The sequence below is a fragment of the Callorhinchus milii genome, unplaced genomic scaffold (assembly GCF_018977255.1).
Source record: "Callorhinchus milii isolate IMCB2004 unplaced genomic scaffold, IMCB_Cmil_1.0 Scaffold25, whole genome shotgun sequence".
NCBI classification, from domain to species: domain Eukaryota; kingdom Metazoa; phylum Chordata; class Chondrichthyes; order Chimaeriformes; family Callorhinchidae; genus Callorhinchus; species Callorhinchus milii.
In genome coordinates, this window is record NW_024704766.1 from 7226133 (window position 1) to 7252908 (window position 26776).

The following is a 26776-nucleotide window of genomic DNA, read 5'->3' on the forward strand; positions in this document are numbered from 1 at the left end:
TCAACCATCACGGCTCTGTCCTTGACTGGTTCAGATCGTACCTCTCACACTGCCTCCACTTCATCTCCACAAACGGTTTCTCGTCTATCACCCGGACAGTCTTGTGCGGCGTTCCTCAGGGCTCTGTCCTTGGACCCCTCCTCTTCAATATCTATCCGCTCCCTCTTGGTGACGTCATCCGCAGACATGGGGTCAACTTCAACATGTATGTGGATGACACCCAACTGTATCTCTCTGCCTCCACCCTTGACTCCAGGACCCACTGCTGTCCGACAGAATGTCTGACAGACATCAAGTCCTGGATGAGAGCTAACTTTCTCCAGTTGAATGTCAGCAAGACCGAGGCTCCTGATTGGCTCCCGTCAGCACCTCCTCACCTCAGGCACTGACAGCATCACCATCCATTGGTTTCACACTCCACCTTACTAAGCCAGTCCGGAACCTTGGCGACTTGTTTAACCCTCAACTATTCTTTCTACCCCACATCCGTGCCATGACCCACTCTGTCTTCCCTCACCTCGCCAACATCACCCGGCTCTGCCGGTGTCTCACACCACAGGCCACCGAAACCCTCATACACACATTCATTACATCAAGGCTTGACTATGCAAACTCACTGCTTGTCGGCCTCCCCAACTCCTCCCTCCACAGGCTGCTGATTATCCAGAACTCTGCAGCCCGTATCCTCTCCCACACCAGACTCCGTGCCCTATCACTCCCATCCTCGCCCACCTCCATTGTCTTCCTATCACACAGAAGATACGGTTCAGGATCCTGGTCCTCACCTTCAAAGCCCTACAGGGTCTTGCTCCCCCTACCTCTCTGACCTCCTTACCATCCAGCTCGCTCCCTCCAGCCTGCTTCACATCCCTTGCCTCACACGCCTCACCATTGGCGGGCGGGCCTTCTGCCACTATGCCCCCACACTCTAGAACTCCATCTAACAGTCCCACCACCTCGCCCCCTCTCTTGCCTCCTTCAAGACCCATCTCAAGACCCTCCTCTTCGACCGTGCTTTCGATTATCCTGCTTCCTCCCCTGACCTCCACTCTCCCCAATCCTGACCCCCAGCTTAGGTCCGAATCTCTGACTGTCCAGCGCCTTGGGACGTCCTCCCAACGTGAAAGGCGCTACACAAATGTAAGTTTGTTATTGTATATTCTCAGTGATATGATAAAGTGCTATAGCAAATGTAAGGATTATTATTATTATAAATTTGAGACATTTTCACAATTTCTGCTTGATTTTGGATTTGAAGACAAAACAGCTTATCTCTGGCAAGGTGGAATTAAGGAGTCGCTTGCTCTATGAATATACTGTAAAGTGAATTGATTGTATATTTTGATGGCGAAAAGAGGCAGCCAATTGTGCGCAGCAGCGTCCCAGAAAGAGTCTTGGATTGAGTGACCTAATTTTTTTTTAGTAGGTGGTGTAGCTTGACGCCAAGCCGGGAGAGAAGGGAGATGACCATAGGCACGGTGGAAGAGGAAAGTCTTCAAGTGCGATCTGAAGGCAAGGAAACGGTAGAGGGATTAAGGCAGGGAGTTCCAGATGGTCAGTGATTTCTTTGAAGGAATCAATGGTTGCATATTGTAAAGGGAACACATTTGCTTTGAAACGTGCTTTACCTCTGCAGAGGCAATGATAAGAAATGAATAAATTCCCTCCCAACACACACCCTGCCTCGGAGCAGATGTGCATTATGAGCCCATGGAGATTAAGAAGGCACACGTTCGAATCTTGTTCGGTGGCGTAATAATGTACCTTGACAAGTATTTATCACATTGTCACGATGCCTCAACGCACTTCAGAGGATTTTATTGTGAAGTCTATTGACAGTGTACTTGTAGGCAAACGCGCAGCCAATTTCCCATTTGGAATTGTTGACATGCAGGAATTTCAATAAATTGCTATTTGTGATCAGCATGATTGAGACACAACCAAGCATACAGGACATCAACCATGTAAAGCTGCAGAGACATGAGATGACTGGAGTGATGTGCTGTGTGATATAACAACATATACAGGGTGACTAAAAAGTTGTGATAATTACCCTATTATCTAAAATATATATATCTATATCATCATTTCTTTAAGACTTATTGGACATTGTAATGGTATCACGACTTTTTGGTCACCCTGTATTTATTTAGCACCCTTCAAGCAGTGATAGAATCTTGGAGTGCTGTGCATTGACGTAGTTTGACACCGAGCCAGGGAGAAAAAGGAAGTGAACGAAGATACGGGCGCAAAGAAATAATAATAATAATTCTTTCATTTGGTGCAGTGGCTTTCACGTCGGGAGGTCTTCCCAAAGCACTTCACAGGATTTACTGTGAAATAATAATAAAAAATAATAATCCTTGCATTTGATAGAGCACTTTTCACGTCTTCTAGATGTCTAAAAGCGCTTCACACAATGAGGTGGAATTTGTGAGTGAATACACTCACAGTAAATAATAATACAACAACAAGATTACATTTGTATAGTGCCTTTCATGTCGGGAGGACGCTCCAAGGTGCTGGACAGAATATAGCATTTCAAACCCAAGGTGGGGTCAACAACAACAACAACAACAACAACAAGATTCCATTTATAAAGCGCCTTTCACGTCAGGATGAGATCGTTGATGACCAGGGCCTTGTTGCAGAGGGAGCGGACATTTTGCAGTCCGATGTGGAGGGAGCGGTTGACAGAAGGGTGTGTGGGAGGAGAGGGGGGTCCAGGTTGTGAGGCAGGGGTGGGGGAGATGGGGATGAGGGAGGAGAGGTTGACTCCCTGGGTCTGTGTCCGGGGTGGGTGGCGAGAGTGGTGAGGAATGGGGCAGTCGGTGTGGCTGCTGCTGGACAGCCAACGCCGAGTGCCACGGTGAGCCCGGCGGAGGATTCCCAGGCTGGAACAGAGGGAGGTTGTGGGTCAGGAGAGGAAGGGAGGGGAGGGGAAGGGGGGTGGCCGATGGCATGGTCGAAGAGGAGGGTCTTAAGGCAGGACTTGAAGGAGGATAAGGAGGGGACGAGGCGGAGTGACTGGGGGATGGAATTCCAGAGGTTGGGGGCAGAGTTGCTGAAACTCTCCCGCCAATGGTGGGGCGGTTGGGTCGGGGGACGTGGAGCAGCCAGAGCCGGCTGAGTGGAGGGAACAGGCAGGTTGGTAGGGGGTTAGGAGGTCGCAGAGGTAGGATGGGGTGAGGCCATGGAGGGCTTTGTATGTGAGCACCAGGATCTTGAACTCGATCCTCTGAAGGATAGGGAGCCAATGGAGTTGGGCGAGAGTGGGGGAGATAGAGTCACGGAGTTTGGTGCGGGAGAGGACACGGGCTGCAGAGTTCTGGATTATCTGTAGCTGTGGAGGGATGAATTGGGAAGGCCGACAAGCAGGGAGTTTGCATAGTCGAGCCTGGAGGTGATGAAGGCATGAACAAAAGTTTCAGTGGCCTGAGGGGTGAGGTAGTGCCGAAGTCGGGCAATGTTACGGAGGTGAGGGAAGACAAAACGGGTCATGGCTTGAATGTGGGGGAGAAAAGACAGTTGAGGGTCGAACAAGATACCCAGGTTCCTGACTAATAATGTAAGAATAATCCTTGCATTTAATATAGCACATTTCAAGTGGTCGAGATGCCTCGAAGCGCTTCTCAGGATGTAAAGTGCAGTGTACTGTGTATTTTGTAAGCGAACAGCAGCAGCCAGGTACACGCAGCAATGTCCCGCAAACACGTCATGGAGTGGACGACCAATTTTATTTCAGGGGGAATGTTGGCCAGGACACTGGAGAGAGAGAGAGAGAGNAACTCCCTTCTCTTTATTGAATAGTGACTTGAGATCTTTAAACAACAACTACAACAAAATTACATTTGTACAGCACCTTTCACTCCAGGAAGAATGCTATACAAATGCAATTTGTTGCTGTAATATCCACATGATCAGGCAAATGGGACCTCGGTGTAGCATCTCATCCTATAAAGTATTGATATATATACATATATAGTATAGAAAGACACAAATTAAATGCAAAGATGATTACTCTGTGAGTACCATTTCTCTGAGTATCAGCACTCCCTTTGTTGATCCCCTGCGTAAGCCCCGCCCTCCCAGACGTGCCTTGATCAAACATGGCGGCGTCCGGCGGTGGGGGGAGGAGACACGGGGTGCGCATGCGCGAGCCTCTCCCGGCCAGGACCTGAGCAGCGGCCGCTGCCGCTCGCCTGGCTGAGTGCGCCTGCGCGTCACACCGCTCCTTGCCTGGGATCCCGAGCGACCCCGTAGGCCGGGCCCGGCAGCAGCGCAAACACAGCCCAAAATGGCGGCGGCGGACAGAGACGACTCGCTGTACCCCATCGCGGTTTTAATAGACGAGCTGCGGAACGAGGACGTGCAGGTGGGTGCGGGGTGGCGGGATTGTCGGCGCGAACGTGGGGAGCATGTCAGAGTGATTAACGACGTCCAGACTGAGAGAATATCCAGTCGGAAATAACAACAATAATAATAATAATAAGCTCGCGGGGCGCTGAGGAGGCTTCACCCGCGGGCTAGGCCCCAGCTGTCTGTCTGTCTCTCTGTCTGTCTGCTGCTCGGGTCAGGGTTTCTCAGGGATTTGTCACTATTTTAATAAATAGTCTTTGACGCCTAAAGTCAACCCCCAAAAAAACACGAGCTCTCCCTCTCCCTCCCCCCACCCCAACATTTTTTTAATAAACGTAAGATGATGGGTAGTCTCCTGTCGGAAAGCCAAGCCGCCCGTTTGGAGGGTTTCTTTATTGTGTGCATTTTGAAATGGCGTTTAAAGCAAAGAGTCTTCAAAGGGAGGGAGGAGGACGGGGGGGGGGGAGTGGGGGACAGGGAGGGAGCGGTGACAGAGGAAGGAGGGAGGGGACAGATTTTTAGACCGTTTTCGAATTGAAAATTTCCAAAATAATAATAGGCCTTTTTTCACACGTAGTCACATCAAAAAACATGCCGAATCCTGCAACATTGGGTGAGATGAAATGTTTTTGGTGGGGCTTGGCGAGAGAAGAGGAGGGAAGAGAAGGATGGGCCTCTTTGTTGTTGTTCTCTCTGAGCTACCATGTCGCTTTTCGGTGGTGGCATTAGTAAGGAAAAACACAAGGGCGACAAGGCTGCAGTTGCTCCCACTGCCTCCACGGTAACATCACCCCCCCTCCTCTGCCACCACCAGTGAGAGGGTGGGTGGTTTGGAAGTGATTGTGGCTTTGACCCCGACTCCTCTCCGGTGGTGGGGGGTGCAGGGGGCCAGGAACAGCTCCCTGCTTGTGAGAAGGGGATGTGAGGAAATAATCCTTGCATTTGATATAGCATCTTATCACATGGAATTTCTGACAGAAATTCCCACATGGAATGGTTAACATGGTTCCATTAGTATTAAGTAACATTTCTGATCTGGAAGATTGACACGCATTCCAAACCCCTTTTGAGTTGCATTTGTACAATACAACAACAACAACAACAAGATTCCATTTATAAAGCGCCTTTCACGTCAGGAGGACGTCCCAAGGCGCTGCACAGTTGGGTCATGACCCGAGCAGGGGGGAAATGGTCAGGGTGAGGGAAGGGAGGGAGCGAGGAGGGGGGAAATGGTCAGGGTGAGGGGAGGGAGCGAGGAGGGGGAAGAGAGTCGAGAGGGAGGCATGGTCAAAGAGAAAGGTTTTGAGACCGGCCTTGAAGGAGGAAAGGGAGGAAGCAAGGCGAAGGCACTGGGGGATGGAGTTCCAGAGCCTGGGGGCTGAGAGGCTGAAGGCCCGACCACCGATGGTAGGGCGGTTGGGGCGGGGGACGTGGAGCAGACCAGAGCCAGAGGAACGGAGGGTACGGGCAGGTAGGTAGGGGGATAGTAGGTCAGAGAGGTAGGAGGGAGCGAGGCCGTGAATGGCCTTGTAGGTGAGGATGAGGATCTTGAAATCAATCCTCTGGGGGATGGGGAGCCAGTGGAGGCGAGCGAGGGTGGGAGTGATGTGGTCTCGGTGTCTGGTGCGGGACAGTACACGAGCTGCAGAGTTCTGAATGACCTGCAGCTTGTGGCGGGAGGTGGCGGGAAGGCCGGCGAGGAGAGAGTTCCCATAGTCCAGCCTTGAGGTGACAAAGGCGTGGACCAGGGTTTCAGCAGCGTGAGGGGTGAGGTAGTGCCGTAGTCTGGCGATGTTCCGGAGGTGATGGAAGGCGGTGCCAGTTGTAGTGCGGATGTGAGGGAGAAAGGACAGCTCAGGGTCAAACAAAACGCCGAGGTTCCTGACTGGCTTTGAGAGGTGGAGAGTGCAGCCTTGGATGCTGATGGTGTCAGCGCCTGAGGTGCGGAGGCGCTGACGTGAGCCAATCAGGAGGGCCTCGGTTTTTCGCACGTTGAGCTGAAGAAAGTTGTCTCTCGTCCAGAAATCTTGGCAGATTCCAGTTCTCCCTAGTTTGGTGCCACCTGCGAATTTGACTATCTTGTGCTGAGTCTTAAGAATCCAAGTTATTTATGTATACACAAGGAAGTGGAGCCGTGAACCATCCATTTGATACTGCCCTCAGCTCACTTTAGTTGGTGTGTCTGTTATCAGACTATTCAATTGTGGAGGGCACCAAAGCCCAAACTTCTAAATGTACTTTTTCCAGCAGTGGTCACCAGTTACAGCTGTGATATCTCCTCTCTGTAACCTGGGTGTGTGAGGCCATCTTAACTAAATTAACTCAGCACAGACCAGTAATTGAACCTGGAACTATCATTATCTGCCTATTTCAGTATCACACCCAGCGTTTACATCTATCTACTGAGCGATGGAGTAGTTTGTACTGTTTATATACTATACTGTTGGCATCTGTTAGTGACCCAAGTTGGCACAGTATCCAATGTAGAAAGTCGTCAAAATGTCAGTTGCACCGTGTGGCCTTGTTTTTGGGGTTTATTCCTATTACAAAAAATATAAGGAGTGATGACATTTTGCTGGTAATATACCATAATTAGATATTCCACTCTGGACATGAGTAACAGATTTGCTTTTTGAACTCTGATGTGTTAAAAAAAATTGCACGATTGAAGAGAAGGGTCTTGATACCGGCCTCGAAGGAGGCAAGGGAGGAAGCGAGGCAAAAGGATTGTGGGATGGAGTTCCAGAGTGTGGGGGCAGAGAGGCTGAAAGCCCGGCCACCGATGGTAGGGCGGGTCAAGCGGGAGCCATGGAGCAGGCCGGAGCCCGCTGAACGGAGGGAGTGGGCAGGTTGGTAAGGAGTCAGCGGGTCATAGAGGTAGGAGGGGGCAAAGCCACGGATGGCCTTAAAGGTGCGGATCTACACACTACACCACCCGCTGCCTCCGATTGGCCAGCACTGGCCTCCTGTTCGTCCCTTGTACCCTCCGCTCCACCATCGGCGGCCATGCTTTCAGTCACTACGACCAGCTCTGGAACTCCCTCCCTCAATCCCTTTACTTTGTCCTCTCCCTCCCCACTTTCAAAACACGCCTAAAGACCTACCTTTTTCATGGAATCATAGAATTGTATAGCACAAAAAGAGGCCATTTGGCCCATTGAGTCTGTGCCGGCTCTTTGAATAGAGCAATTAATGTCAATCTGCAAATCCGTCCTCAAATACCCATCCACCGCGTTTTTAAAAGTAGTTATCGAATCGGCCTCGACCGCCCTTTCAGGCAATGAGTTCCAGATTCGAACAACTCGTTGCGTGAAAAAATTTCTTCTCACCTCCCCTCGGCTTCTTTTAGAGGCTATTTTGAATCTGTGACCTCGAGTCACCGACACACCCCCCAGTGGGAACAGTTTTTCCCTTTCTAACCTATCAAATCCCCTCATGATTTTGAAGACCTCTATCAGGTCCTCGTAACCTTCTCTGCTCCAATGAGAATAATCCTAACCTCTCCAGCCTTTCCTCATCATCACAGTCCCTCATTCCTGGTACCATCCTCGTAAATCTCCTCTGTACCCTTTCCAATGCCTTAACATCCTTCCTATAGTGTGGTGCCCAGAACTGGGCGCAGTATTCTAACTGAGGCCTAACCAGTGTTTATATAGGTTAATCATAACCTCCTGACTCTTGCACTCTATGCCACTATTTATGAAGCCTAGAATCCCATTTGCCCTTTTTTACAGCCTTATCTACCTGTCCTGCCACCTTCAAGGATTCATTCATTCATTTACCTGCGCCCCCAGGTCTCTCTGTTCTTTTACCCCCCTTAAGATTGTATTACCAGCCTATATTTGGAGTCCTGTAGCTCAGTGGTTAGAGCACTCACTTTGCAAGCGAGAGACCTGAGTTCAGTTCCAGGCAGGGCGAAGCCTTGGTTTCCTTACTCCACACAGTGGAGTTTCCTTAAGTTTCCTTACTCCACACAGAGCCTAATAATAATCCCTCCAAAACCAAAAACAATAATAAATTGGTCACTTTCAATCTACGACTGTTTGTGGAACATTGCTGTGCGCATTTGGCTGTCGCGTTCGCCAACAAATATACAGTCAATTCACTTTGCAATGTGTTCTGTGAAGCGCTTTGGGACGTCCTCCCGACGTGAAAAGCGCTATATCAAATGCAAGTATTATTATTATTATTTATTATTATTTTGCCTCCCCTCATTCTTTCTACCAAAATGCATTACTTCGCATTTCTCTACATTGAAACTCATCTGCCATGTGTCTGCCCATTTTACCATTCTATCTATGTTTTGATCGTACTTAATGTCATCTCCCGCTCCGCCTGGCTTGGAGGTCAGACTCCACCATTGTCAAGCGCTCCGGGACACTACCCTGCATGAATGGCGCTATATAAATGCAAGTCGTTGTTGCATTTGGTATAGTGCCTTATCAACGTCTCAAAGTGCTTCACAGGAATTTGCTGCAGTGTATTTTTGTAGGGTGAACACAGGTGTGAGAACGGGAATATTTCCAGTGCAGGATATTACCCTCAAACAGCTAATCTTTGTTGCAGTTGAGATGTTGAGTGTTAGCAGGCTATTTGAATATGGATATTGCATATCCATATGATGTATTCACGCACATGCGCGGTCCAGGAGTTGTAACTAGATAGTGATCAGAAGTGGGAACTTTGGAAGATTTTCATGGACAATTGCTTAAAAAAGCTGTTTGTGTTCTGAGATGGACAGTAATCTTTCTGGATGGTTATGTTCTATGTAAAGGCTGACGTTGAAAGCTAAGAGTAGTAATCTTGTGAGTGAAGGTGATTGAGAAGCTGTATCTTGCAAAATTTATGATAATAATAATCTTTGCTTTTGATATAGCGCCCGGTATTATTGCCTCCGGCAAAACAATCTACCAACTGACTAACCACCAGGTTCCTAATTACTGCTAGGTAAACAGGTGTTTACCTATGAGTTTAAGCAAGTTCATGTTAGCCAGTTATGACTATTAGAGGCCAGGAACACATAGACAAGTGTCCCACAAACTTAGATATCCATGATTATTTAGAGAAGAATGTCATTAAAATTGGCTAATGGTAGTTTGATTGCTGTTATAAAGTAGTTGGATGGATTTTTGATTGTGGAATGATTATGAAGACTGTGAGGTAAGAAGCATAGGAGATCAAATATTCTACAGTCCAGTCATGTTTCTCACCATAAGAATTTCAGCTGTAAAGTTCAAGTTGTTTTGAATAATATATGAATAATTTTAATGTACAGAAGGGACTATTTCAGTACATGTGACTGTGTCAAAATGTAAAATGTTATGCATTCTATCTTTCAGTTATTTCTTTCACCTGTAATCTATTTAGGTCCTTCTTGAATTCGGTGATTTCTCTCTTGTCTTGAGAGGAATTTCCAGTTTTTTCTCTCCTTGAAAATATTGCTTTTGATTGTTCGCTTCCCTCTGATTAGTAAATAAATGATGGTGGGACAGAATGTGAACACTGCAATTAGAAATTTGATGAGTCAAATGAGTTTATTTTTAGCCTTGAGTCTTAAAATTAGAGGTTTTTTTTTGCAAAGTCTGCTGGAAAGTCCTTTGTGGTCCACCTGAACTTGGCTTGCCCTAATTTTCTTTAATAACTAATTGTTAACCCTTTATGTCTGTTGCATTCTTCACTAAATAGCTGTCTTGTCCCCTCTTGACTTGACACAATTTGTTTCCATCATTCCCAGAGTAGTCTGTTCCACACAAGTACCATTCTATGCCCTGTACTTCCACCTGATTGATTTCAAGATCCTCACTCTGACCTCAATACCTCCACACACTTGGCATGTGCTATCTTTATGATCTTCTCCAGCCGCATTCCCTTTGCTCCGCAAATTCAACCTGTCCCCATCCCCATTGCACCACCATTGGTGACCAGTGTTCAGCCATATCCAAATGTTAGTTGTTCTGATCTTTCTCCGGAGGATTACTCATAATAATAATCCTTTGATATATATAATAATAATAATAATCCTTGCATTTGATATAGCGCTTTTCACGTCGGGAGGACGTCCCAAAGCGCTTCACAGAACACACTGTAAAGTGAATTGACTGTATATTTGTGGGCGAACGCGGCAGCCAATTGCGCACAGCAGTGTCCCTCAGACAGTCGTAGATTGAAAATGACCAATTTAATTATTGTTTTTTTTTTGGAGGGATTATTATTAGGCTCTGTGTGGAGTAAGGAAACTTGCCCAAGGTTTCGCCCTCTGCCTGGAATGGAACTCAGGTCTCTCACTTGCAAAGCGAGTGCTCTAACCACTGAGCTACAGGACTCCACTCATTTGATATAGCGCTTTATCACGTCTTCGAGACGTCTCAAAGCGCTTCACAGAATATACAGTAAAGTAAATTGACTATATAATTTGTGGGCGAAACACATGGTTCTTTGCCTTCAACAGAAACTTAAATTAATTGCACTTAGTTTTTCTACTTTTTTTTCCAATGTTGTGGAATGCTAGAGTCCTCTGAATATAGCTAAAATCATTATTTACTTCATATCCCAATGGTCCAGGTTATATTTTGCAACAATTGTTGGCTGTTACCCCTCCCCTCCTCGTTTGTTTTCTTAAATATTATCCTAGCTCCTTAATCTAAAGCATATATGTAAATACGTAACTTTTTAAAAAGCTACTGCCTTTTTTATGATAATATTGCTCCAGATCTGACCATTTCATCCAAGGCGAGTGGTTGTGTTGTACAAGGGGCTTAAAGAGAATCATTTTAGCCAAGTGGCATTTCTATGAGATGGAAAAAAGAATGTTTTTTTTTAAATGTTCACCAAAGGCCAGAAAAATGCCTCATTGATTATAATTGGTTTGATGTGTGTGTTGTTGCCACATTTTGCCCTTTTTAAATTTCTCTCTCTTTCCAGGCTTTTAGATCTCATTTATAATGGCCTTTACATCTTGTGATGTGTGGGTGTCATATTTCAATCAGTTTGACAGTATTTAGTTCTTTTAACCATACTGAAAGTGTTATTGATCCACATCTCCTGTGCCAGTGCATGCAGATCAATAGCCTCTTTTGTAGTCTCTTGTTAGGATGGCAAATTGTGTCACAATTTAGAAATGTTGATCTGAAACGTAAAATGCAAATATACTCTACCCTTATAGGACAGTCCTTAGGATATTGGAAGGATGGGGAATGGATAACCCTGAGGATTGCATGTGTTCAAGCAAGAATCTTCTCAACTTAACTAATGTGGTATTATAAGATCAAGCATGGCCAATTTGCGAACTCTTGTACAGCAGTCATAGAACACCGCATCAGCAATTGATTTGGGGGTTCTGTGTGTAGAGGATTTATAAGTCAAGGGTGTCACAGGCATCTCTAGCTTGAGAACATAAACATTTTTTTAAACAGGTCATCGGTGTTGCAATGCTGTGTGGGTGCGTTCTGGCGGATGGCCCAGAATGTGCTGGATATGTACCATTTAATTGATCGTTGAATTTGGTTCAATATTTTAGCACATTCTGGTTAGTTCTGAAGATTATCTAGGGACTTGAATTGAAGTACGATGTTCACGTTCACCTTTGTAGGCTTTTAGGTTGAAGAGATGTTCTTTTGAGCAGCTGATTACAACAGTTGCCCCAGATGTAGTGATTGGAATTTCTAAATTTATTATTGGTGTATTTTGCCGCACCGGTACCACATTTCTGGCCTGTTTTATGCAATTGAAGAGGCAAGGACTACCATTCTGTTCAATGAATGAGCTGAAGACATCACTGAATCATTCTAATATATTTAAGCTTGCTGTGCACAATTGATTGCCACGCTTCGCCCACAAAATATACAGCCAATTCACTTTGCAGTATATTCTATGAAGCGCTGTGAGACGTCTTGAAGACTTGATAAGACGCTATATTAAATGATAGGATTATTAGTATTGCTGTGTTCATTTATTTGCATGGAGAGAAGTAACTGAATAGTGCCAATCTTTTCACGACTTAGCAATAGAATATAGATTTCTGACGACTCCATTCCGTCTATTGGAATAATTGTTGGAAATCTATAAATGCAGGATAACTACTCTTCAAAGTATAACAATGTGCAGTGTGGCTGGGGAATGCACATTTATTCTAACCTAAGTTTAATTGGGTCTTGCATGTGGAACTCAATGATTCAACCCTCTTTGTGTATGCTTTATATTAACTACTGTCAATTAAAATAAACTGCTCCTCAAGATTATTTACTTGTTTTACTTGAATTATGCACGTTTCGCATAATTCTGATAAATAGAGAATATACTTGCATGGCTATCTTGCAAGTCACAAAGGGATTTAATACATGGTTGATATTTATATGTCTGCTTTTTTTCACCTGCCTCAGTTGCGCCTGAACAGTGTCAAGAAACTCTCGACCATCGCCTTGGCTTTAGGAGTAGAAAGGACCCGGAGTGAACTCCTGCCATTTCTGACTGGTATGTAGAAACCCAGTATTTGCTGCTGGGCTTGAGTTTATTCCAGCAATTTTAGGTCCTATCAGTCTTAAAAATGTACAGCATAAGACAATGATATCAAGATTAGGACCATCCGTAGAATGGGTTTCAAACACTGAAAGTGGTGAACCATTCTCTAAGCTATAGAATGTTTTCAATTTTACTGAGAACTATGGCTCTACCAAAACTCTTTCTGTCATTAACATAGAACTGACCACAACGTTGTAACAGGGGTAGAAAGGCAAAAATGCTGAATGGCATTGCATTTTAAAGCAAGCGTAGTTTAATATGTTCGATCTGATGTGGTTAATGAGTCTAGCTAGAGCAATGAATGACCTGATTCCAGGCAATAAAATACGAGTAAGCCTTCTTTGTCTAATACTGTTTCCTTCTTTCCCTGTGGGAGGTGCAGAAACCCACGAAGCACTCCTTTGATTGGAATCGAGAAACCAATTATACCATTCCTTGCATTAGTGCTAGCAAATGTCTCGAGACCCTTGTGGTGTATAAATTATCGTCTGTTACTTAGATTTTAGAAAATAAAGAGGTAACGAGAATGGAAAGCTTCTGAAATATGTGCGCGCCCGTCCTGTTTTTTTCAAACTGAATTTTCTTTCTGCTCATTGCGGTCTTGGTGCAGATACAATCTATGATGAAGATGAAGTGCTGTTGGCTTTGGCAGAACAACTGGGAAACTTTACTGTCCTTGTGGGAGGACCAGAATTCGTTCACTGTTTGCTGGTAGGTCCTGATGGCAACATACAAAAATAAGCGAGTGTTCGGGTTTACTGCAATTAGTTTGTCTTTTGAATTGTCTGATAGTTGCTTTGAAAGTAGAGCAGTGTGACTCTGGTGGCGTTACTAAGTATGCTGAGCTCAGCAGGTTTCCTCCAAGGCTTTTGATATGTCTGTAATGCTATGAAATGTCCTAACTTGTCTTGATGCAGTTACCTTGTGCATCCCCTTCCCCGCTGTAATCTTTCAGTGGACCAATCTTATTGGTTTATTAGGACTGCAATCTTCGCTATCTTATTTTGATTATTAAAAGAAAATTAAACCTTGAATGCACTTGCTCAAAAGATCCCCAATATTCCAAATGTGAGTGACCTTCTTTAAAGTTGGCTCGTAGCAATATTTTAGATTCTCTGAAAGCTCCAGATTCCAGTGTAATGTTAATGTTGTCATCTTTAACTAAATGTAATTAAATCTGACAAAGATGCAGTGCCACATAAAGAATTGAAGTGGTCTGCACAGCAGCGAGAGATCCATAAAGAGCTCTTTGACGCTGTGGAACACAGATTTTGATTAAAATCGGATGCTGGTCAGATTCTCTGACGTACATTGAGGCATTATTCACGGGTTGGAGTGTAGATTTCACAAGATGAAAGCAAATATTTCTATTGCATTCAATAAGATTTTCATCTCATGTAAATCCAAAGGGGAGATTGTCTCTCTAAAGTACAGTAGAACCCATTAAAGTAGATTCCCTTATAACAACAACTTGTATTTATGTAGTGCCCTTAATGTGGGACAGCATCTGGGAGAACTTGGAACACAACACGATTGGGTTGTGGAACCTTGTATTTTCTTAACCTAAAAATCCCAAATCCTGACATCATGCCATCCAAATCTGACGTCTTACTTCAAAATGGCAGATTGGAATTTTATAGCTCTTCTCTCCCCTCTGCCCTCCTTACAAAAGTGCTTCCTGCTAGTTCAGGGTGTAATGGGCTCTGGAGCAAAGTATGTGACCTTAGGAGTGAAAGAGAATTTACCCTTAAAAATTTTTTTTTTCATTTTCATTGCTTCATATTTGGTGTATTCTCCTCTTGAGAAATTAATCTTGAAACCAATTGAGATGATCATAGGATGAAAGTTCACAGCAGTAAACTTAGTATTGACTTTGTTTCTGGTTCCTCAGCCGCCCCTGGAGAGCCTTGCCACTGTGGAAGAGACTGTAGTGCGTGACAAGGCTGTGGATTCTCTGCGTGCTATTTCTCACGAGCACTCTGCCGTGGACTTGGAAGTTCACTTTGTACCACTGGTCAAGCGCTTGGCTTGTGGCGACTGGTTTACATCTCGAACCTCTGCCTGTGGTCTTTTCAGCGTCTGCTACCCTCAGGTATGCAGCTCTGTAAAGACCGAGCTGAGACAGTAAGTGTATTTTGTTTTCTTCACTGTCGTAGATAACGCATAATCGTTCATCAGACGTATCAACTAGAATTGTATGATGGTAATCAACTGTAGCGTTTTGGATAGCGTGCTAACCTGGGTTCAATTCCCAGGCGAGGAGAAACCATAGGCAAGTTTCCTTACTCCTCTATTTACCTGGCAGCAAGTAGGAAAATGCAGGCGATTGGTGGATTGCTTTCCAGGAATAAAAAATAAATAGTGAATTTGTCGCCATCCAAATCTGCCCATTTATAATAAATAATAGTCCTTGTATTTGATATAGTGCCTTGTCACGTCTTTCAGACGTCTCAAAGCGCTTCACAGAATACACTGTAAAGCAAATTCACTATATTTTGTGGGCGAAACTCAGCAGCCAATTGCGCACAGCAGTAAGTCCCACAAACAATTGTGGATTGAGTGACCAATTCTTTTTGAAGGATTATTACCCCCAGAAAAGCTGTTTTACCCCAAGATTCAATTAGTTTCAATCTAGATAGTGACTCTGAGCAAATAAGTCATCGGTTGTTTCCCTAATAAAATCTTTATTCTCCAAATGCTTTTTCTCCTTTAGTTTTATGCTAAAATTGCACTGTTCAATTTTAAATCACCTCATAAAGTGAACCGAAGCTTGTGGATAACACGGACCTGTTTATTACAGGCATTTCCATAACCTCTGCTCAGATGATACTCCAATGGTCCGCCGTGCTGCTGCATCAAAGTTGGGTGAATTTGCAAAGGTTCTTGAGCTGGAATATGTGAAGAATGACATTATACCTCTCTTCACCACCCTGGCTTCTGATGAACAGGTACCCGATTATAGTACAGCTTCCTGTTCCTCATATATATATATATACATATATATACCTTTTGAACCCATTGCCTTTCACTGAGGAGAACATATGAAAAGCCCTTCACAGAGATGAAGCGAGAGCCCAACACAATACCATTCAGGTTGAAGTGAAAATCCTTGAAGCAAAAAAAGTGAGGGAAATTATTTGGGTCACATCGGGAACTTCATCAGAAAATGTCAGTTGCTAACTAGCAAAACTAGTTCTACTTTATCTTATTACATTTTATCTCCGAAGAGTAATGTACCACAACCTGTTTGCTCCCTCCTCTCAGCGGGCTGCGCCCGGCTTCACTCCCCCCCGGCCCCCCCATCCGGCCTGCCCCACCATTGGCGGTTGGGTCTTCAGCTTCTCTGTCCCCATCTCTGGAACTCCATCCTATAGTCCCTCTGCCTCGCCCCCTTGCTTAACTCCTACAAGACACATCTCAAGTCCCTTCTCTTCAACAATGCCTTTGGTTACCCTCCACCCTTCCTGATCCACCACCAACTCGGGAGCGGATCCGTGACTGTCCAGCATTTTGGGACGTTGTCCTGACATGAAAGGCGTTGTACAAATGTAATTTGAGTGGTGAGCAGACAGACCGAGGTTCCAAACTATTGTCCTGTGACTGCTCAGATTCACTGAAATGACATTTGAAAATCTGGCTGTTCTTGCTTGTTGATCAAATGAGCATTACACTGTGAGAGTCTTACTTCCTTTGTGTTTCATTTATGTCTAAAATAGGCAACCTCTTGTTTAATTCTGCCTTGTGTAAGCCCTAGACTTGAGAATGGAATCGAGGTTGCTTGAGATGACCTGTTTCTCCGCTCCTTTGATTTTAGAAATGGGAATAATGCGGAGTTTGAATTCATTGCTTGCCACAGTTCTACCCGTTTTATTTTTGACTTGCCTTTAAAGGTTAACCTAATCATTTTAAACTTTTTACTGTTCACCTCAAGTCTACAAGTCAATTAGCTACCAATATATTCAGTCCCAATTTTTTTTAGTTTTTGAATTCAGTCTAGTATATAATCCTCTGTTATGCAGTCCTTTTCCCACACTGCATCTTGCATGCTTAAGAATGTGTACTTTGCCCCAGACCCACTTGCCAAGGCTGCTTTTATCCTCTCGTCGAAATCTGATGGATCAAATTGCCCAGATCAACAATAAATTCTAATTTGCACCACATGTGCTGACATAATCCAAGTGCAATATTTCTCCCATTTCCTAGAGATGATGCCATAATGGAGAACACATGGTACTGTGATTAACCTGCTTTACAGTGACCAAGTTTGAATCCATCAGTGCACTACTTAAAATATATACCCCTCACTTTCGTTATTATACTTATCTTACCTGGAATATAAATAAGAGGATGGATAAGGTGCCATGTGCGATCCTGATTCTATAGTTACTTAATTTGTCGTTACTGGCTTGTGGCTATCATTAATATTGCATGTATTTAATTTCAATTGAGATCTGGAAAGCGTGGCTCTCGCCAATTTTCTCGCTTCCCTACCTCTACTTAAAGGACGCAGAACGGAGCTGGAATCTTTCCAGTCTGTGTTGATGTTCATTTCATTAGAAACAATTGACTCGTGATTGCTGATTGCCGACTTTCAAGATAGGAATATCTTTAGAATCAAAATACTTTTGACATCAGAGTTGCAAGCTGCTGGCTCAAACAGGATTGACGAATTTGGTCCAGTAGCACTTACAATACAATATGACATTTGTATCGCGCCTTTTGCGTCGGGGGGACATCCCAAGGCGCTGGACAGTCAGGGATTTGGACCCAAATTGGGGGCGATGGGAGGGACTGGGGTAAGGGAGGGCAGGAGGGCGGCTGAAAGCACAGTCGAAGAGGAGGGTCATGAGATATGCCTTGAAGGAGGCCGTTCCCATTGATTGGCATGTAAAAAGTGATGCCTACAAGTGCTGCTTCGTGAGTCTGTCTGCTGTGTACATGTATCATTTATAAAGGTTTAATAGGAATAACTCCTTCATTGAACAGGATTCAGTGAGGTTGTTGGCAGTGGAGGCATGTGTGAGTATAGCCCAGCTCCTGCCTCAGGAAGATTTGGAGGGACTGGTGATGCCTACACTACGACAAGCAGCAGAGGACAAATCTTGGCGTGTTCGTTACATGGTTGCAGACAAGTTTTCTGAAGTATGTATTAATGTTTGATGGTGCATTAATGTCTGGAGAGACTAGAGTTAATGCGGTAGCTTGGTTTTGTGGACAGAGGGTGTTCAGGATTCAAGCTGCTGGGCTTTCCACTGAGAGCCATCTTATTGTAAGTCGGTAAATGGATTGCTGATAATTTAATTAATTACTGCTGATGATTTAATTAATTTAAATTGAATTTAATTTAGCGCTCGAATTTCTGCATCCATCACTGATTTCATTCTTCTCGCTTGGCAGCTTCAGAAAGCTGTGGGACCTGAAATTACAAAAAATGACCTGGTCCCAGCTTTCCAAAACCTTCTGAAAGACTGCGAGGCAGAAGTTCGTGCGGCTGCAGCTAATAAGGTTAAAGGTGAGTTTTAAAGCGAATGCATTTCATTGGCCATTCATTCCACGACTGCTTGTGGGACACTGCTGTGAGCAATTAGCTGCCGCGTTTTGTCCACAAAATACACTAGTCAATTCACTTTACAGTATATTCTGTGAAGCCCTTCGAGGCGTCTCATCGATGTGATAAGGCGCTGTATCAACTGCAAGGATTACTATTATTATCCCCTTCAAATTTATACAATGATAAATTGCATTTATATAGCACCCTTCATATTGGGAGGACATTTCAAGGCCCTGATTCCCCCACCTACCTCAAAGGTCACGTGTTTGTTGTGGGCATTGGGAGGGGAGTGTTGGGAATACTTTTATTATTTTTCTAGACTGCTTAACGTAAGCTTAGAAGATGGGTAAAATATGGCCCCTGTTTGTGCATGTCAACCTAAATTATATTATAGAACATACAGCCTATCATCTCGCCCCGCTCTACTGGCTCCCCGTCCCCCAAAAGATCAGAGTTCTCGACGGTCTTGCCCCTGTGACCTTAAACCCTACCAACCCGCCTGCTCCCTCTGCTTGGCAGGCACCGACCTGCTTCACGTCCCCTGCCTTGCATGCCCAACCATTGGTGGTCGGGCTTTCAACCTATCTGGCCCCCTCTGGAACTCCAACCCTTCGCCTCGTGGCTTCCCTCACCTCATTCAAGGTCCACCTGAAGACCTTCCTATTTGGCCGCACCTTTGGTCATGTTCCCCCGCCCCTCCCAAATCCAACCCCCAGCTTGGGTGCAAACCCTCAATTATGCAGTGCCTGTCCTCCTGATGTGAAAGCTCTATATAAATGCAATTTGTTGTTCAACGTGTTAACATGATTGAGTTTATAGAAACATCGGTATTTTTCAAAATGCTTTAACCTCTTCTTAAAGCATTTTGACATTATTTTTCCCTTTTTGCTGGGAGCAGTTCCACTGGCCTTGTGTGTCTTGTGGATTCATGATCATGATAGGACCCTTCATCAAAGTAAATTTTAAGCTAAAAGTAAGCAGGCAGGCAATTAAATACAATACAAAATTACATTTGTAAAGCACCTTTCATATCAGGAGGACATCCCAAGGCGCTGAACAGTCTGGGATTATATACCCGGGGGTGTTGCGATTGAGGGGGTTGGAATCGGGGAGGGTAGCCAAACCATGGTCGAAGAGGAGGGCCTTGAGGAGGCAAGGGAGGGAGTGAGGCGAAGGGATTGTGGGCTGAAGTCCGAGAGCGTGGTGGCAGAGAGACTGAAGGTCCGACCACCGATGGTGGGACGGATCGAGCAGGTCAGAGCCTGCTGAGCAAGTGGACAAGTTAATAAGGGGTTAGCAGGTCAGAGAGGGAGGAGGGGGCAAGGCTGTGGAGGGCCTTGAATTTGAAGACGAGGATTTTGAACTTGATTCTCTGAGGGGTGGGGAGCCAGTGGATTCGGGCGAGGGTGGGGTTGATGGGGTAACAGAGCCTGGTGCGGAAGAGGACACAGCTGCAGAGTTCTGGATGATCTGCAGCTTGTGGAGGGAAGAGTTGGGAAGGCCGGCAAGCAGGAAGTTGGCATGGTCGAGCCTAGATGTAATGACGGCATGTATAGGGTTAATGAAAGTTAATGTAATGAAGACAATTGGTACTCGTAAATCTGTGTGTGATTTTAGGAACTGGAGCTAAAACTCCTTGAAGTTGTACGAGCAGGCCTTGCCTTTAATTAATTTTTCTTCCACAGACTTCTGTGAAAACCTGCCAGCAGATTGCAGAGAGTCTGTCATCATGAGCCACATCTTGCCATGTGTTAAGGTAACCCCCTCCTTTTTTTTAAGTTTCTTCGTGATTTGCAGTTTAAAAATACACTTGGGAAGATGAAGGGACCGTGTTTCTTTTCTGTGCAGGAGATGATAATAGTTGTATTTCTCTATTTTTGCTTCCTCTCATCCCTGGTTTTGTGCTGCTTAGAATTGTGGAGACTCTTGCAGGATAATCATACTTAGGATTTCAACAACTTGCAGATGTCTGAGGCTCTTGTCAGCAACAAGGGATAAACTTGCGAAAGGCACAATCTATTTTGCTGGGGGAAATCTCTAGCGAGTTCACATTACAATGTTGGAGTGTGTTTTGGAACAGTTTCTCATGCTCTTGCAGCTCGTCCAGCTTTGCTTTATCCTAAACTGCAGAGTGTGTGTGAAAAAGAGTTTGATTAGCTCACTCCAGCCAGCACATGTGAAGCATTTTCGAAGTTCAAGGGATCAACATGGGAAACACGATGATTAATTAGGAAGCTCAGAGCCTTGGATTTTTTGGGGGTCTATTTTACGGCTTTGATGGGTGAAGAGGTAATGATCTTGCCTGAGCCCAGTATGGTCTCTCTGGCACCCCATACTGAACGGCCTTTGACTGAAATATGTTAACTCAATATAGATTGGAGGTCAAACCTGGGGCCTTGTTTAGATTGATTTAACAAAGGCATTGGCTTTACCAAGGGAGCCATTGTGGGAGCTGACTCCAGTGTGTTTATGAGAAGGGAAGAGTGCTTGTAAAAATGTCACGCCCGTTATTATGGGGACCAGCTGTTTAACATTTGAAACACAATCATATCCCTTCTGCTGGGGGTAGTAACTTGCCAAATGTCCCTTCATGTGTGGTCATTGCAGAGTGCTTGACATCCAGGAACATGCACTTCAACAGCAGTCGGTGACCGTGGTGAGGAATGGATTCCCTGGCAATTATTACTCTCATAAACCTGGGCTGTTGAGGTCAATTCTCTCCCCCCCACTCCTCCTTCCGCTTCCCAGCTAAGATCAGCAAACTCAGTACAGACCAGGGGTGAAGCATAGGAACCTCTTGATTTGGCTGGCTCTGCTACTTGCTCGATAAAACCTGTGGAATCGTTGTGGGAACTGGTAAACCTCATTAGCTGAAAAGCTTGCAATGTTCTTAATGCTGTGAATGTTGCACAAATCCACAATAGCTTCTCTCAATGGCTGTAAGGCAAGTTAAAGTTTGATTTTTTTTTAGTGTTGGGACTAAATCTCGGGTTGAAGTCTCTGAATTAACTTTCATTTACGCATGCTTTGTGTTGTGCCTGAATGATTTCAAGGAATCTGAACATGTAGGGATTTTGTTTTTCAGGTTTCATAAGAACATTGTAGTGAGGAATGACTTGAGTAGGTGTAAATACGAAGGCAGGCTCCCAGATTTGGCTAGTCACAGCACTATGCTCTTTGTCCGTTTCATTTTGAGAGTGTCTGTCTTGAGAGGAATTAGCAGGTATTAATTTAGTGTCAATTGAACAACACGTAGTGAGTATATAAGTGTACTTCTGAGCTGAATATTTCTAAATTATACGTAGAGTTGATGGTAAAGCTGCAGGTGCTGGCAATCTGAAAGGAACTGGGAAGATCTGCAAGCCAGCAAACCCATTATATTTGAAAGGGATTGGGTTGCTGTTTGGAGCTGTCCATTGTGATTGAGTGATACGCTTCAAATAACAATCTCTTTTGATTGATCTCCTGTAGATTTCCAGCATTTCAGTTTTTTATGATAAGTTAGAATCTTTTTAAATTGAAACAGGCCTGATAGTTCCTTGTGCCATACTTGTTTGACCCAACTGCACCATTTAAACCTCCCTGTTAGGTATTTCTAATTTATTAATCCAGCAAGTGATTTTTTTGCAAAATCAGTCACTTTTGCACATTTGTGCGATACTTTAATTCTCTGAAACTGGTTGAAACAGGAATTTTTAACCAATTAGTAGAGCCACGTAGCAACGTTTGGAAGTAACATTTTTAAAAGAGAGGAGAGTCATCACATGTGACTGTTAAAGGGGTCGCGTGTGAGATTCAGCTTTTCGGGCACAAGATTAAATTCCTTTTACACGGGTTGCTTCTAGATCTAACCGGAATATAATTACAATTGTCACATCAAGAAGTGCCATGGGCTTCATTGCTTTTTATAGAGACAGTGGGTTTGGTGAAATTCAATGAAAGAACTCGTGAATGCTAATCTGTACTCATTTCATTTTTGATGCTTTAACCAGTGTCTTTCCCCTTGAAAGTAATCTGGCAATTTGACTGTTAGGTTGTGGTCCAGTCCTTATTGGTGATTGCTCACATTTTAGCAGCTTAGTCTGCTTTGTGTGCTTGGGGGTTTCTTGATAGATCATTGCATAATTACATGGAGATAGTGGTCGATCTGTTCCATTGAAATACATTACAGTACATTCTGTGAAGCGCTTTGAGATGTCTCGGAAAACTTGATAAGGAGCTATATCAAATGGAAGGATTATTATTGAAGAATGAAGTTCTACTTGAACTTGCAATGGAAATTGCTTTAAGGGGGCTTTTTAAACAAGACACTGTATTGTCAAATTCATCTCTGTGCTTAGTTAAAAGTGCATTTCATTGGGGGCTACATAACACACAATAATTTTCCAGTTTTGCCAGATTACTCTCTGGCACCAAAGGGTGGATGGGGTGTCACCAAAGGGTGCCAGAGAGACCTTTCTTAATTTCCCCACAGGGAAGGAATTTTATGAGCCTCCCGTTATTGTCCTTTAGAAGATGAGGAGTTAAATGGATGCAAACCCTCGAACTTTTTGGTCCAGATTCTCTAGGTTGTCTGGGATGCAATTGGAATTAATCATGCTTGCATGGTATGCTTCAAGTTGTACAGGTAACGGGAATTAGCTGTTGGGGTGTAGAAATATGGAAGACAAATTAACAAGTTACCAACCTGCAGAGAGTGTGTTTTAAATAAATATTTAGACATATAGGTTTATTTGTTTTTCACAATTGTAATGGTTAAGACTACAGCTTTCGGTTCTTTGGACCTGACTTCCCTTGTTTCATGATTAATGTTTTCTTTAGGAGCTGGTGTCTGACGCTAACCAACATGTGAAGTCAGCCCTGGCCTCGGTCATTATGGGCCTGTCAACCATCCTGGGCAAAGACAATACCATTGAACATTTGCTGCCTCTGTTCCTGGCTCAGCTTAAAGATGAGGTAATAACCTGAAACGTTACATGATACTATGAAACCAACATTCAACAATTCACTCTCATTATTTTTAAAAAATTTCTTTGGCGTCATTCACACCCTTGCATCACTGCAATGGAATACATAAAATGCTGTTACACTAGACTGTCTCACACAGGTGGTTAGGAAAACTGATTCAAGTACTGACTTTTCCTTAAACTGGAGGTGAATGCAGGTCATTCTTTAAAATCTGTATACTTTGTGCGGACAGTGCCAAGAAGTGGGGCCCACAAGTGCAGACTCTTCTTGCCTCTCTGCACCCTTTTACTCTTTGAATTGTTGGTCCCTGTCCCAGTTCTCTTCTGCACAGTGTTGTGGGGTACACATTCCTTTGGAAGCGCATAAATGAGGGCTGGAAATGCCCAGAGTATATAAAAAATAACAAATAAATTGGCCACTCAATCCACGGCTATTTGTGGGACACTGCTGTGTGCAATTGGCTGCCATGTTTCGCCCACAAAATATACAGTCAATTCACTTTACAGTATATTTTATGCAAAGCTTTGAGACATCTCAATGCGGTTTTCAGAATATTGGCATCACGACCCTCCAAACTGAAAACTCCAGCACATTTGCCCTCAAGATGCTAATTCTTATCAGATTTCAGATAAAAATTCCCATTCAGATTTGGGATTGCATACGTGTTCCATTCACCAGCCAAAAATCATTTATCGGATACTAATCCAATTTGATGAGGGATTTCCTCCAGTGGGGCCCGAGTTCCTCAGGAAGGTGCAGGCCATTAATGCAACCATGCATATGTATGTAAATAGTGTTGATTTCATAACTAGTTGCCTGCACTTTAAAACACTTTGTGGTATTTTGCTAAAGTGATTTCCTGTGATTGTTATCTATGCCTCTCAAAATTGCAGCTACTTAAACCGAGGACGGACACTGAGCGATGTGGCGTGCAGTTTCTTCTTTCCCCATTGAAAAACTTCTCTATGTCCTTCATTCCACCTCTCCTCTCTCTCCTTCTCCCCCCACAGCCCCACACCCACCCTACCTCTGCAAGCTCTGCACTGGGCCAGTCCCTCCCCTCTTTCAAGGCACGTCAAGACCTAACTTTTTGACCACTCTTTCAGTAATCTTTTCCCCTCCCCACTTTCACCTCAAGCTCAGGTGCCCGGCTGATAGTGCCGAGTGCTTTGAGACATCCTTCTAAAATGAAAAAGATGCTGTGTCACCGTTATGTTTCTGGAAAGGAAACACAAAATGCTGCTTAGGTGGCCCACAGACCTTCTCAAACGGGGAGCCTGGCCTGCGGCAGCCAAAAGTTTGGACCACCCTGACATAGAATATTAAAACACGGAAATGGCCCATTCGGCCCAACCAATCCGTGCCAGTGTTTGTACTCCGTATCAGCCTCCACTCCTCCTAATTCCCTCGCCTATACACTTTTATTCTCCCTCGATATGCATTGTTTCCTCTTAAATATGATGATGCTTTCTGCTTCAACCAATTTCAGTACATGGGTTTCTTTATATTTGCTGTATCTCCCTGTCTTCCCCCTCCCCCAGCCTATTCTAAACAATAACATTACAAGATTTATTTTCTTTCGCAGTGTCCTGAAGTCCGTTTGAATATTATCTCCAACCTGGACTGTGTGAATGAAGTTATTGGGATTCGCCAGCTGTCGCAGTCCCTTCTGCCAGCCATTGTGGAGTTGGCAGAGGATGCCAAGTGGAGAGTGCGGCTGGCAATCATTGAGTACATGCCTCTACTAGCAGGACAACTGGTATGTGAGAGCTTCCAAATGTGTTTGCCACTTGTTAAAGATGTGTTGGTCTTCTTGCTTAGCAATAACGTACCTGTTGCTTCTTAAAATGTCTCTTTTTAAAAAAGGTTGGTTAAGATATTCAAGTGCCTTTGATTTCTTTCCTCTATTTCCTCTGTCTTCTATCCCGACCCCAGCCCCACCCAAAAAATTCCTACCTCCTAATGGGTGTAGCTCTTAAGTGATTCAAATCTGGGTTAGGATTGTGTTTCCCAATTTTAGCAGGCTTCAATGCCATTAGACTTGTAGGTGTTCCTGGATAGTGATCAAAAATAGAAACTTGATTGATTTCTTTTTCCTCTTTCCCCCTCCCCCCACCCTCCGAGTTCATGGCAGTAAATGGCAGCACCTCTAACTATGAGCTGATTCAGCACAGGTCAGGAATTAAAACTGCATCCTTCTGGTCTACATAGTACATTGTACAAGACCATATCTTTAGCCTCTAGACGTTCGGGGGGGCTTCAGGGTTAATGTATTTACAAGGAGACTTGGCATGCGGAGTGAGGGTGGAGTGGACACACGGCCAAGGGAAAATGAAAAGTACAGCTGTGCGGATACCGGGAGGGATTTGTGATTTGGAATTGCGCGATCCCACTTGGATTATCCCAGAGAAAGCAACAGTTTCGCCTGGATTTAAAGTACAATCTGAGAAAACCAAGAAGAATGTTATAAAGCAATACACTTTGGGGGTCTAATGTATAGTAGTTTCAACTGGCTTTCTTTATGAGGTGCACTGAATTCAAATAGCTGCTATTAAAGTGCTGTGAATGGACGGTGCTGGGAAGGTTATTGGAGTTCATTTGAGTTTGTTGCTTCCTGTATTTTTGCTGCTTTTGAGATTATCTTTGCTGAATCTTGTCAGTTTTGGTTAATTTCAATAAAATATTTGAAGTCATTTCACTACGGTCAAAGTGACATGTCCAGTGAAGAGGGAAGGGGTTATTATCTTTCTCTCCCCCACCCACCTACTCCTTTGTGTTTAGTCTGGCACAACTGGACCTCCTTAAGGATTTTCAAACTTGCTTAAACAAGGAAGTATAGCTACCATAACTTTGGAACATCCTGATGATGCCCTGCAAGACATTGTTACACCCTTTACTCAACACCAGGCTTCTGTTAATGATGGCTTACCTCTCAATACCACACCCAAGTGGCCTTTTTATACATATAATGTGTAGCAGGGCTAATTGAGATAAATGAGTGCTAGTGCACTATTGCACAGTCGAGCCACCACAGCAAAAACTGGTCCTGTGCTTAAAGAAGCAAGCAGTGCAAATCTGAGCTACCATTGTACATCACCTAGCCAAGAACGCTAAGGTAATTGGGGCGCCTTTTTGTTGTCTACTCTGATATTTATTTAAAGAATGATGTATTAGTAGCTGTGAAAGAGAAAACAACGCTTTTTTCCTCATACCTCCTGCACCAGAGCGTTTGTATAGCACTCCAAAACACCACTCTTCCCCCCCCCCCATTAACTAAAAATTGCTTCTGTTGTGATAATACTATCTCTGAACATTTGACAAATAGAGATTTACTACCTGGCTCAGAGTATCTGGGATGCTTTGCTTGCTGTTGCGTTGACA

The 26776-nt window shown here is 44.2% G+C and overlaps 1 protein-coding gene across 1 annotated transcript in view; it reads left to right on the forward strand.

The window, feature by feature from the left end:
• Positions 1-4256: 4256 nt before the first annotated feature.
• ppp2r1ba (protein phosphatase 2, regulatory subunit A, beta a) overlaps positions 4257-26776 on the forward strand; it is a 37872-nt gene continuing 15352 nt past the window's right edge. The window contains exons 1-10 of the mRNA XM_007907293.2: positions 4257-4375; positions 12738-12828; positions 13487-13587; positions 14768-15000; positions 15677-15824; positions 17863-18018; positions 18274-18388; positions 20113-20183; positions 23249-23383; positions 24981-25154. Of these exons, the coding sequence (XP_007905484.1) occupies positions 4298-4375; positions 12738-12828; positions 13487-13587; positions 14768-15000; positions 15677-15824; positions 17863-18018; positions 18274-18388; positions 20113-20183; positions 23249-23383; positions 24981-25154 (1302 nt within the window). The 5' untranslated portion in view covers positions 4257-4297. The remainder of the gene's footprint in view (positions 4376-12737; positions 12829-13486; positions 13588-14767; positions 15001-15676; positions 15825-17862; positions 18019-18273; positions 18389-20112; positions 20184-23248; positions 23384-24980; positions 25155-26776) is intronic.